Source organism: Heterodontus francisci, chromosome 19 (assembly GCF_036365525.1).
Source record: "Heterodontus francisci isolate sHetFra1 chromosome 19, sHetFra1.hap1, whole genome shotgun sequence".
Taxonomy (NCBI): Eukaryota; Metazoa; Chordata; class Chondrichthyes; order Heterodontiformes; family Heterodontidae; genus Heterodontus; species Heterodontus francisci.
Window position 1 is genome coordinate 61,378,839 of NC_090389.1, and position 13,163 is coordinate 61,392,001.

Consider the following 13,163-nt stretch of genomic DNA (forward strand, 5'->3'; position numbering starts at 1 on the left):
CAATCTATCGCCATTCAGATAATAATCTGCCTTAATAAAAGCAAAATACTGCGGATGCTGGAAATCTGAAATAAAAACAGGAAATGCTGGAACCACTCAGCTGATCTGGCAGCATCTGTGAAAAGAGAAGCAGAGTTAATGTTTCGGGTCAGTGACCTTAAACGTTAACGTTGCTTCTCTTTTCACAGATGCTGCCAGACCTGCTGCATGGTTCCAGCATTAATAATCTGCCTTTCTGTTTTTGCCACCAAAGTGGATAACCTCACATTTATCCACATTATACTAAATCTGCCATGTATTTGCCCACTCACTCAACCTGTCCAAATCACACTGGAGCTTCTCTGCATCCTCCTCATAGCTCACACTCCCACCCAGCTTTGAGATTCTGCAAACTTGGATATATTACATTTAATTCCCTCATCTGTATCATTAATATATATTGTGAATAGCTGGGGTCCTATCACTGATCCCTGCGGTACCCCACCTGTCACTGCCTGCCACTTGGAAAAAGACCCGTTTATTCCTACTCTCTGTTTCTTGTCTGCCAACCGGTTCTCTATCCAAGTCAGTACCTTGCCCCCAATCCCCATGTGCTTTAATTTTGCAAGCTAATCTCTTATGCAGGACCTTATCGAAAGCCTTCCAAAAGTCCAAATACACCACATCCACTGGTTCTCCCTTATCTATTTAACTAGTTACATCCTCAAAAGGTTCCAGTAGATTTGTCAAGCATGATTTCCCTTTCGTAAATCCATGTTGACTTCAGAGTCATAGAGTCGTACAGCATAGAAACAGGCCCTTCGGCCCACCGTGTCCATGCCGACCATAATGCCTATCTATACTAATCTCACCTGCCTGCATTAATTCCATATCCCTCTATGCCTTGCTCATTCAAGTACCTGTCCAGATGCCTCTTAAATGTTGCTACTGTTCCTGCCTCCATCACATCCCCTGGCAGCTTATTCCAGATACCCACTATTCTTTGTGTGAAAAATGTACCCCTTTGATCCCTTTTAAACCTCCTCCCTCTCACCTTAAATCTATGCGCTCTAGTTTTAGTCACCCCTTCCATGGGAAACAGACTCTGGCTATCTACCCTATCTATGCCTCTCATAATTTTATATACCTCCATCATGTCCCCTCTCAGCCTCCTTCGCTCCAGGGAAAACAGACCCAGCCTATCCAATCTCTCTTTATAACACAAGTCCTCCAAACCAGGCAACATCCTTGTAAATCGTTTCTGCACCCTCTCTAGCTTAATGACATCTTTCCTGTAGTGCGGCGACCAGAACGGCACACAGTATTCCAAATGCGGCCTAACCAATGTTATGTACAACTGTAACATGACGTCCCAACTCTTGTACTCAATGCCTCAGCCGATGAAGGCAAGCATGCCATATGCCTTCTTCACCACCCTGTCTACCTGTGTTGCCACTTTCAGGGACCTATGTACTTGCACCCCAAGGTCTCTCTGCTCAACAACACTCCCCAGGACCCTGCCATTCACTGTATATGTCCTGCCCTGGGTTAACTTCCCAAAATGCATGACTTCACACTTGTCTGCGTTAAATTCCATTTGCCAATCTCTTGCCCACTTTCCCAGTTGATCTACATCGTGTTGTAACCTTAGACAACCTTCTTCACTGTCCACTATACCACCAATTTTGGTGTCATCTGCAAACTTACAAATCATGCCCCCTACATTCACATCCAAGTCATTAATATATTGACAAACAACAGAGGGCCCAGCACCGATCCCTGCGGCACACCACTGGTCACCGGCCTCCAATCTGAAAAACAACCCTCCACTATTACCCTCTGCCTCCTATCACCCAGCCAATTCTGATTCCAATTTGCCAGCTCACCTTGGATCCCATGTGTTCGAACCTTCTGGACCAGCCTACCATGTGGGACCTTGTCAAAGGCCTTGCTAAAGTCCATGGAGACAACGTCCATCACCCTGCCCTCGTCAATCCTCTTGGTCACCTCCTCAAAAAACTCAATCAAATTCGTGAGACATGATTTCCCACGCACAAAGCCATGCTGACTATCCCTCATCAGACCATGCCTTTCCAGATGCATGTAAATCCTGTCTCTCAGAATCCCTTCCAATAACTTTCCCACCACTGATGTAAGGCTCACCGGCCTGTAGTTCCCTGGCTTATCCCTGCTGCCCTTCTTGAATAAAGGCACAACATTAGCTATCCTCCAGTCTTCCAGTACCTCACCCATGGCTAACGATTATACAAAAATCTCTGCCAGGGGCCCAGCAATCTCCTCCCTTGCATCCCATAGCATCCCAGGATACACCTGGTCAGGCCCTGTGGATTTATCCACCTTAATGTGCTTCAAAACCTCCAACACCTCCTCCTTTGTAATGTTGATGTGCTCCAGGATATCGCTGTTTCCTCCCTTGAACTCACTAACTTCCATGACCTTCTCCACGGTAAATAAGGACGAGAAATATTAATTTAAGACCTCACCCATTTCCCGTGGCTCCACACATAGATTACCACACTGATCCTTAAGGGGACCTACTCGCTCCCTAGCTATCCTTTTACTCTTAATATACTTATAGAATCTTTTAGGATTCTCCTTTATCTTATCTGCCAGGGAAATCTCATGGCACCTTAATTTCCTTCTTAAGTGTAGTCCTACATCCCCTATACTCCTCAAGGGACTCGCTTGATCCCAGCTGTCTATACCTGACATATGCCTCCTTCTTTGTCCTGACCAGACCCTCAATATCCCTCGTCAACCTAGGTTCCCTAAACTTGCTAGCCTTGCCCTTCCATCTAACAGGAACATGCCAGCCCTGAACTCTTCCTATCTCACTTTTAAAAGCCTCCCACCACCAGCCTCTCCCATTCAACTTTTGAGTGTTCCTGTCTGATGCCATTGAAATTAGCCTTCCCCCAATTTAGGACTTCAACCTGAGGACCAGTCCTATCCTTTTCCATAACTATCTTGAAGCTAATAGAGTTATGGTCACTGGTCCCAAAGTGCTCCCCCACTGACAGACCAACCACCTGCGCATCCTCATTTCCTAAGAGGAGGTCGAGTGTAGCCCCTTCTCCAGTAGGGCCATCCACATACTGCTTCAGAAAACTATCCTGGACACACTTAACAAATTCTTCCCCATCTGATCCCTTAGCACTAAGGCAGTCACAGTCAATATTAGGGAAGTTAAAATCACCTACTATTACAACCCTATAATTCCTACAGCTATCTGTGATTTCCCGAGATATATGCTCCTCCACCTCGCTCTGACTATTGGGGGGCCTATAGTATAATCCCATCAAAGTGATCACCCCTTTCTTATTTTTAAGTTCTACCCATACGGTCTCGCTGGACATTCCCCCCGGGATATCCTCTCTAAGTACTGCCGTGATGTCCTCCCTAATCAATAATGCAACTCCCCCTCCTCTCTTACCTCCACCTCTGTCACGCCGGAAGGATCGGTACCCCGGAACATTGAGCTGCCAGTCCTGCCCATCCCTCAACCACGTTTCTGTAATAGCTATAATATCACAATCCCATGTACCGATCCATGCTGTGAGTTCATCTGCCTTACCTGTAAGGCTTCTTGCATTAAAGTAAATGCAGTTTAGCCTATCAGACCTTCCATGCTCCCTGTCCTGCCCCTAACCGGCCTGCCTACTGGACTTGCTTGCTTTAACCTCTACATTTGCCTCAACTATCTCATCGGAGAGACTACTACTGTGGGTCCCACCCCCCTGCAAGACTAGTTTCAACCCTCCCGAGTAGTGCTAGCAAACCTCCCCGCAAGGATATTGGTCCCCTTCCAGTTTAGATGCAACCCGTCCTTCTTATACAGGTTACCTCTGCTCCAGAAGAGATCCCAATGATCCAAGTAGCTGAAGCCCTCCCGCCTACACCAGCTCTTCAGCCATGCATTCATTTGCCTAATCCTCCTATTCCTACCCTCACTAGCACGTGACACAGGGAGTAATCCTGAGATTACAACCCTAGAGGTCCTGCTTTTTAACCTTCTGCCTAACTCCCTATATTCACTTTGCAGGACCTCATCTCTTTTCCTGCCTATGTCGTTAGTACCAATTTGGACCATGACCTCTGGCTGCTCACCCTCCCCTTTCAGAATGTCCTGCAGCCGCTCCGAGACATCCTTGACCCTCACACCAGGGAGGCAACATACCATCCTGGAGTCTCGTTTGTGGCCACAGAAACGCCTATCTGCACCCCTTACGATAGAATCCCCTATCACTATAGCTCTTCCAACCCTTTTCCTCCCCTGCTGTGCAGCAGGGCCCTCCGTGGTGCCACAAACCTGGCTGTTGCTGCTTTTCCCTGGGAGGTCATCCTTCCCCCCACCCCCCCAAACAGTATCCAAAGCGGTATATCTGTTTGAGAGGGGGATGGCCACAGGGGACTCCTGCACTACCTGCCTGCGCCTACTACTCCGCTCGGTGGTCACCCATCTCTTTTCTGCCTGTGCAGCCATTACCTGCGGTGTGACCACCTCACTAAACGTGCTATCCACGACGTCCTCAGCATCGCGGATGCTCCACAGTGAATCCATCCGCAGCTCCAGCTCCGTAATGCGGGTAGCTAGTAGCTGCAGATGGATACACTTCCTGCACATACGGTCGTCGGAGACACTGGAAGCATCCCTGATTTCCCACATAGCACAGGAGGAGCATATCACGGGTGCAAGCTCTCCTGTCATGACTTACCCTTAGTTTAATTAGTTACTCCCTCAATTAAAAAATACTAATTACACTAAGGGCCTTGTTCTACCCACTCCAATCTAAAGTTTTTAAAAATAAAACACTTTCGTAGTACTCACCTTATCACCAGAGGTTTTTTTTCCGAACAAATATAACTTTCCCTTTTTTTTTTTAAAAAGATAGTCTAACAGCTGCTACTCACCAACCAATCACCTTGCAGCTCTCTTCTGACATCACTGTTGGCTTTTTTCTTTCAAAACTCCGGCGTGCTGGAAGAGGTTCGACTGCTCTCTGCTCCTGGAAGCTAAGAGACTAGGCCTCGATCCTTGGGGTCGATTTATAGACTCAGCACTCGGCGTTCTCCCCACAGTTCCGCTCTCGGAAGGTAAGAGAGTGGGCCTCGACCCTCGGGGTCGATTTATAGGCTCAGCACTTGGCGTTCTCCCTACAGGTCTGCTCCGGTCCTCTCCGCTCCTCTCCCGGAAGGTAAGAATTTGTCCGATCCTGTCATTGTTTTCCAAGTGCTCTGCTATTACATCTTTTATAATGGACTCTAGCATTTTCCCCACTACTGATGTCAGCCTAACCGGTCTATAATTCCCTGTTTTCTCTCTACCTCCTTTTTTAAATACTGGGGTTACATTAACTACCCTCCAATCCGTTGGAACTGTTCCACAGTCTATAGACTTTTGAAAAATGATCAGCAATGCATCTACTATTTCTAGGGCCACTCTGTGATGTAAATTATCAGGCCCTGAGGATTTATCAGCCTTCAATCCCATCAATTTCCCTACCAATACTGATTTCATACAGTTCCTCCTTCTCACTAGACCCTATGTTCCCCAACATTTCTGGAAGGTAATTTGTGAAGACAGAACCAAAGTATGTATTAACTTCTCCAATCTATCTGAATAACTGAAATTCCTCATCTCTGGAACCATTGTCGTGAATCTTTTCTGTACTCTCTCAATGCCCTCACGTCTTTCCTGAAGTGCGGTGCCAGAACTAGACGCAATACTCCAGCTGAGGTCGAGCTAGTGTCTTATACAAGTTCAACATAACTTCCTTGCTCTTGTACTCCATGTCCCATTAATAAAGCCCAGGATACTGTATGCTTTATTAACCTTTCTCTCAACCTGTCCTGCCACCTTCAATGACTTATGCACATATACATCTAGGTCCCTCTGCTACTGCACCCCCTTTAGAGTTGTACCCTTTATTCTACATTGTCTCTTCACATTCTTCCTACCAAAATGAATCATTTCACATTTCTCTGCATTGAACTTCATCTGCCACCTGTCTGCCCATTCCACCAACTTGTCAATGTCCTTTTGAAGTTCTGCACGATCCTTCTCACAATTCACAATGCTTCCAAGTTTCATATTATCTGCAAACTTTGAAATTGTGCCCTGCACACCAAGGTCTAGGTTATTAAATAAATCAGGAAAAGCAAGGGTCCCAACACTGATCCCTGGGGAACTCCACTACAACCCTTCCTCCAGGCTAAAAAACATTCATTAACCACTACTCTTTGTTTCCTGTCACTCAGCCAATTTCGTATCCATGTTGCTACCATCCCATTTATTCCATGAGCTACAAGTTTGCTCACAAGTCTGTGTGGCAATGTATCAAATGCCTTTAGAAAGTCCATGTGCACCGCATCAACAACATTGCCCTCATGAAACCTCTCTGTTACCTCCTCAAAAAACTCCAGCAAGTTAGCTGGACGGCACAGTGGTGCAGTGGTTAGCACCGCAGCCTCACAGCTCCAGCGACCCGGGTTCCAATCTGGGTACTGCCTGTGCGGAGTTTGTAAGTTCTCCCTGTGACTGCGTGGGTTTTCGCCGGGTGCTCCAGTTTCCTCCCACAGCCAAAGACTTGCAGGTTGATAGGTAAATTGGCCATTATAAATTGCCTTTAATATAGGTAGGGGGAGGTGGGGATGTGGTAGGAATATGGGATGAGTATAAATGGTCAGTTGATGGTCGGCACAGACTCGGTGGGCCGAAGGGCCTGTTTCAGTGCTGTATCTCTTTAAAAAAAAACATGATTTTCCCTTAAGAAATCCATGCTGGCTTTCCTTAATTAACCCATGTTAATAGTCCATGTGACTATTGATTTTGTCCCGAATTATTTTTTCTAGAAGTTTTCCTACCACCGAAGTCAAACTGACTGGCCTGTAGTTGCTAGGCTTATCTTTACACTCTTTTTTGAACAAGGGGTTACGTTTGCAATTCTCCAGTCCTCTGGCATCACCCCCAAGTCTAAGGAAGATTGAAAAATTATGGACAGTGCCTCTGCGATTTCCACCCTCACTTCCCTCAGTATCTTTGGATGCATCTCATCTGGTCCTGGTGCTTTATCCACTTTAAGTACAGACAGCCTATCTAATACGTCCTCTTTATCAATTTTAAACCACTCTAGTGTCCGACTTACTTCCACTTTCAACATTACCAAGGAAGAAGGTGCAACCCAGGCAAAGACAGATGCAAAGTATTCATTTAATACCTTAGCTATGCCCTCTGCCTCCATGTGTAAATCCCTTTTCTGGTCCCTAATCGGCCCGACTCCTCCTTTTACCACCCGTTTACATTTATATGCCTATAGAAAACTTCGGGATTTCCTTTCATGCTAGCTGCAAGTCTCTTTTCATGCTCTCTCTTTGCTTCTCTTATTTGCTTTATCACTTCCCCTCTCGACCTTCTATATTGAGCCTGGTTCTCAATAGTATTTTCTACCTGGCATCTGTCATAAGCATACTTTTTCTTCTTTATCTTAATCTCTACCTCTTTTGTCATCCAGGGAGCTCTGGATTTGTTTGCTCTACTTTTCCCCTTCAAGGGAACATACCTTGACTGTGCCTGAACTATCTCTTCTTTGAAGGTAGCCCTTTGTTCATCCACCGGTTTTCCTGCCAGCTTTTGACTCCAATTTTATTTGCCCCAGCTCCATTCTTACCCCAATGAAGTTAGCCTTCCTCCAGTTAATTATTCTTACCCTGGATTGTTCTTTGTCTTTTTCCATAGTCAGCCTAAACCTTACGATACAAAATGCTCTCCTACTGATAGTTGATCCACTTGGCCTACCTTATTCCCAAGAACCAGGTGTGGCAGTGCCTCCTTTCTCATTGGACTAGCAACATATTGTTGTAGAAGATTTTCCTATACACACTCTCGGAACTCTTGCCCCTCACTGCCCTTTACACAACTATTATCCCAGTCTACGTTTGGATAATTAAAGTCCCCCATTATAACTACCCTATAATTTTTGCACCTCTCTGTAATTTCCTTGCAAATTTGTTCCTCCACGTCCTTCCCAATAGCTGGTGGCCTATAGACAACACCGAGCAATGTAATCTCACCTTTTTTGTTCCTTAGCACTAGCCAAATTGATTCTGTCCTTGACCCCTCTGGGACATCATTTTCTCCATCACTGCAATTCTCTCCTTAATCAATACCACCACTCCTCCCCCTTTTTTCCCTTTCCTATCTTTCCTGAACACCTTGTATCCAGGAATATTTAACACCCACTCCTGCCCTTCTTTGAGCCGGGTCTCTGTAATAGCCACATCATCATATTTCCACATGGCAATCTGCGCCTGTAACTCACCAATCTTATTAACCACATTCTGTGCATTCACATACATGCACATTAACTCTGATTCAGACTTTATAACTTTCTCCCTTACTCTGACCCCACCTAATAACTTACTATTCCCTACTCTAGTGCTATCCATCTCCCTCAGTATTCTGTGCACCTTGATATTCCTCTCTGATACTTGCTCCTTGTTCCCACATCCCTGACAAGTTAGTAGTTTTGCTTCCCTCCCATTAAGCTCCCTCTCAGGTTCCCATCCCCCTGACAATTTTTAATTTAAACCCTCCCCAAACGCACTAGCAAATCTCCCTGTGAGGATATTCGTCCCAGTCCTGGTAAGATGCAACTCGTCCATCTTGTACAGGTCCCACCTGCCCCAGAACCGGTCCCAATGTCTCAGAAATCTGATGCACTCCCTCCTACATCAAATCTCCAGCCACATGTTCAAGCGCTAGGACCCTGTTCCCATCCCAGTTCAGTTTAACTCGTCCCAGCGGTACAGTTCTTTCCTGGCCCAGTACTGGTGCCAGTGTCCCATGAAAATAGAACCCCTCTTTTCCACACGGGGAGGCAGTGGCGTAGCGGTATTATCACTGGACTGGTAACCCAGAGGCCCAGGATATTGATCTGGAGACATGGGTTCGAATCCCACCACAGCAGAAGGTGGAATTTGAATTTAATTAATAAATCTGGAATTAAAAGCTAGTCTAATGATGGCCATGAAACCATTGCCAATTGTTGTAAAAACCCATCTGGTTCACTAATGTCCTTTCGGGAAGGAGATCTGCTGTCCTTACCTGGTTTGGCCTACATGTGACTCCAGACCCACAGCAATGTGGTTAACTCTTACATGCCCTCTGAAATGGCCTAGCCAGCCACTCAGTTGTACCTAACCGCTTCGAAGTCAATAAAAAGGAATGAAACTGGACGGACCACCCGGCATCGACCTAGGCACCAGAAACGACAACGGTAAAACCAGCCCTGTTGACCCTGCAATGTCCTCCTGACCAACATCTGGGGGCTTGCGCCAAAGTTGGGAGAGCTGTCCCACAGACCAGTCAAACAACAGCCTGACATAGCCATACTCACGGAATCATACCTTACAGACAATGTCCCAGACACTGCAATCACTATCCCTGGGTATGTTCTGTCCCACCGGCAGGACAGACCCAGCAGAGGTGGCGGGACAGTGGTTTACAGTAGGGAGGGAGTTACCCTGGGAGTCCTCAACATCGACTCAAGACCCCATGAAGTCTCATGGCATCAGGTCAAACATGGGCAAGGTAACCTACTGATTACCACCTACTGCCCTCCCTCAGCTGATGAGTCAGTACTCCTCCATGTTGAACACCAATTGGAGGAAGCACTGAGGGTGGCAAGGGCACAAAATGTACTCTGGGTGGGGGACTTCAATGTCCATCACCAAGAGTGGCTCGGTAGCACCACTACTGACCGTGCTGGCCGAGTACCAAAGGACATAGCTGCTAGACTGGGTCTGCGGCAGGTGGTGGGGGAACCAACATGAGGGAAAAACATGCTTGACCTGGTCCTCACCAATCTGCCTGCCGCAGATGCTTCTGTCCATGACTGCATTGGTAGGAGTGACCACCACACAGTCCTTGTGGAGACGAAGTCCTGCCTTCACATTGAGGATACCGTCCATCGTGTTGTGTGGCACTATCACCGTGCTAAATGGGATAGATTTCGAACAGATCTAGCAATGCAAAACTGGGCATCCATGAGGCGCTGTGGGCCATCAGCAGCAGAATTGTACTCAACCACAATCTGTAACCTCATGGTCCAGCATATCCCCCACTCTACCATTACCATCAAGCCAGGAGACCAACCCTGGTTCAATGAAGAGTGCAGGAGGGCATGCCAGGAGCAGCACCAGGCATACCTCAAAATGAGGTGTCAACCTGGTGAAGCTACAACCCACGACTACATGCATGCCAAACTGCATAAGCAGCATGCAATAGACGGAGCTAAGCGATCCCATAACCAACGGATTAGATCCAAGCTCTGCAGTCCTGCCACATCCAGTCGTGAATGGTGGTGGACAATTAAACAACTAACTGGAGGAGGTGGCTCCACAAATATCCCCATCCTCAATGATGGGGGAGCCCAGCACATCTGTGCAAAAGATAAGGCAGAAGCATTTGCAACAATCTTCAGGCAGAAGTGCCGAGTTGATGATCCATCTCGGCCCACTCCTGAAGTCCCCAGCATTACAGATGCCAGACTTCAGCCAATTCGATTCACACTGCATGATATCAAGAAACGACTGAAGGCACTGGATACTGCAAAGACTATGGGACCTGACAATATTGAAGACCTGTGCTCCAGAACTTGCCACACCCCTAGCCAAGCTGTTCCAGTATAGCTACAACATTGGCATCGACCCGGCAATGTGGAAAATTTCCCAGTTATGTCCTGTACACAAAAAGCAGGACAAGTCCAACCCGGCCAATTTCCGCCCCATCAGTCCACTCTCAATCATCAGTAAAGTGATGGAAAGTGTCATCAACAGTGCCATCAAGCAGCACTTGCTTAGCAATAAACTGCTCAGTCTTGCTCAGTTTGGGTTCCGCCAGGGCCACTCAGCTCCTGACCTCATTACAGCCTTGGTTCAAACATGGACAAAACAGCCAAACTCAAGAGGTGAGGTGAGAGTGACTGCCCTCGACATCAAGGAGCCCTAGAAAAACTGGAGTCGATGGGAATCAGGGAGAAAACTCGCTGCTGATTGGAGTCATACCTAGCGCAAAGGAACTCCCTTCCTAACAGCACTGTGGGTGTACCTACCTCACATGGACTGCAGCGGTTCAAGAAGGCATCTCACCACCACCTTCTCAAGAGCAATTAAGGATGGGCAATAAATGCTGGCATAGCCAGTGATGCCCACATCCCATGAATGAATAAAACAAAACCACTGCTTCAGCCACGTGTTCACCTCCGTAATCTGCTTATTCCTATGCCAATTTGCACATCGTTTGAGCTATAATCCAATAATCATCTCGTAAATGCTTTAACTTTATACATGCAAACAGATGGCAAGCATTTTCATAGGCTTTGTAGTAGATATGAAAAGAGGATTGATGGATCTACCTTATTTTAGATGTTGCTAAACATGCTGTGGAACTGCTTGGTAAGAATGAGGCCTCTGTACTCCAAATGCTGTGATGAAGATATTCACAATAACAATTACGAACACTAGGCCTGTGGAAATGTTGTTGAGAATTTCCAGCTTGGTTTGCTTCCTGGGGTCATTCAGGTCATACTTGACTGAAAGGGAGACCAAAACAGTAATTGAGTAAATGCAATTGAAAAATTTGAAGTGCATCATTAAATAATAACTGCAAGACAAAAATGCCAAATCAATCTGATATCGTTGCCATTCATTACAGATGCAATTTTCAAATTGCAATTCAAATTATGGCATTAAATCCGAGCACCAACAGCCTAGCTGAAATGTTTCTACTTCAAGGCTGACTGGATTACACTTTCATTTTAAGAGACAGTGTTGTAATGTTGTAAGCATTTCCTGTAATAGAAAGTCTGGTTGCAACAACAATCATGGTGCAAAAATAAAAGCATTCAAAATGTAAATCTGGCTTATTACCAATACAGCAAGAGTGTCTAATCAGAGCTTCCTGTCCTTGGTTACAATACTACCTTTCAGGATGAAGGTTCAATAGTCAGAAATGAAAGTCTGACGTATCACTATATCATCTATACAGTGTGAGTTGCTCCTCAGTATTAAAGATTATCACATTACTTGTCAAATGATGGCATTATGATCAAACGTCAACAGCAGTTATGTTCATACACTTTTGTTAATTTATCCTATGCCCAGTGCCTTAATTCAACTGGTAACTTCACCACATCAAGGGAGCAAATAACAATAAAACACTGAAAATGTTGCCGGCAACGCTCAACACTGGATCAAATAAATGGCATACAGGAACACCATCATCAAGCCACTGTACTATTTTGCTCAACCTGTTCTTGGTATGAAATTAACTTAATTAATAGAGAGAATACGTATATAATTAAAATATCTGGGGAGGAGTTTAAAGGTTTAACTATCGCAGCTTCCAAATAGTTTCAACGGCATGATGTTTTTGTTTTGAGGCTGAAGCTTCTGGGAACATATTTTGTCCCTTCACAGTAAAGTCCTGCTTTTAGGTCCAAAACGTGGTTGGGCTAATTTCATAAGGTGAAGTGGACCATATATCTGAATATGGTCATTCAAGGTGTGCATGATCAATTGCTCACTGTTAAAATTCAAGTTGGATTGGGCAAGCTTCCCCAAAGATACAGGGTTTGAGCAGTGCTGCAACTTGCATTGCATTGCCATTGCCCCTGAAAATAATACTCACTCAGTGACTCCCCTTACCACAGCCGAGATCAGGAATATAGCAAAACCTTGTATCTGGCTCCTGTCCCTAATCTGTGGTATTTTGTTTACTTCATTAGCAACAAATTACTTTGGTCTCATAGCAGACTGAGCAAAACACTAGTGCCTTATTGATGCAGCATTGACACCGTGAAGTGGTTGGTCTAACCAGAAGAAACAATGCAGATATCAACAACAACTTATATTTATATAGCATCTTTAATGTAATAAAATGACCTAAGGCACTTCATAGGAGCATTATAAAACAAAATAGGACACAAACACACAGGGAGGGAGATATTAGGTCAGATGACCAAAAGCTTGGTCAAAGAGGTAGGTTTTAAGAGTGTCTTAAAGGAAGAAAGTGAAGTAGAAAAGTGGAGACTTGCAGGGAGGGTATTCCAGAGCTAAGGGCCCAGGCAACTGAAGCCGCTGCCACCAACAGTGGAGCGATCAAA

At 45.6% G+C, this 13,163-nt stretch overlaps 2 protein-coding genes across 7 annotated transcripts in view; one reads left to right on the forward strand and one right to left on the reverse strand.

Moving 5' to 3' along the window:
- LOC137380102 (uncharacterized) overlaps positions 1–13,163 on the forward strand; it is a 92,226-nt gene that overhangs the window by 75,715 nt on the left and 3,348 nt on the right. The gene's annotated exons all lie outside the window — the stretch shown is intronic.
- The window catches only part of ninj1 (ninjurin 1), a 59,683-nt gene that overhangs the window by 18,362 nt on the left and 28,158 nt on the right, over positions 1–13,163 (reverse strand). Inside the window, exons 3-4 of one of the 2 annotated variants that reach the window (XM_068051756.1) lie at positions 11,415–11,591; positions 4,901–5,213 (exon numbers count right to left, since the gene is read on the reverse strand). In XM_068051756.1, the coding sequence (XP_067907857.1) occupies positions 11,431–11,591 (161 nt within the window). In that variant the 3' untranslated portion in view covers positions 4,901–5,213; positions 11,415–11,430. Of the gene's footprint in view, positions 1–4,900; positions 5,214–11,414; positions 11,592–13,163 lie in introns of those variants that run through there. The other variant, XM_068051755.1, reaches the window with a different exon arrangement.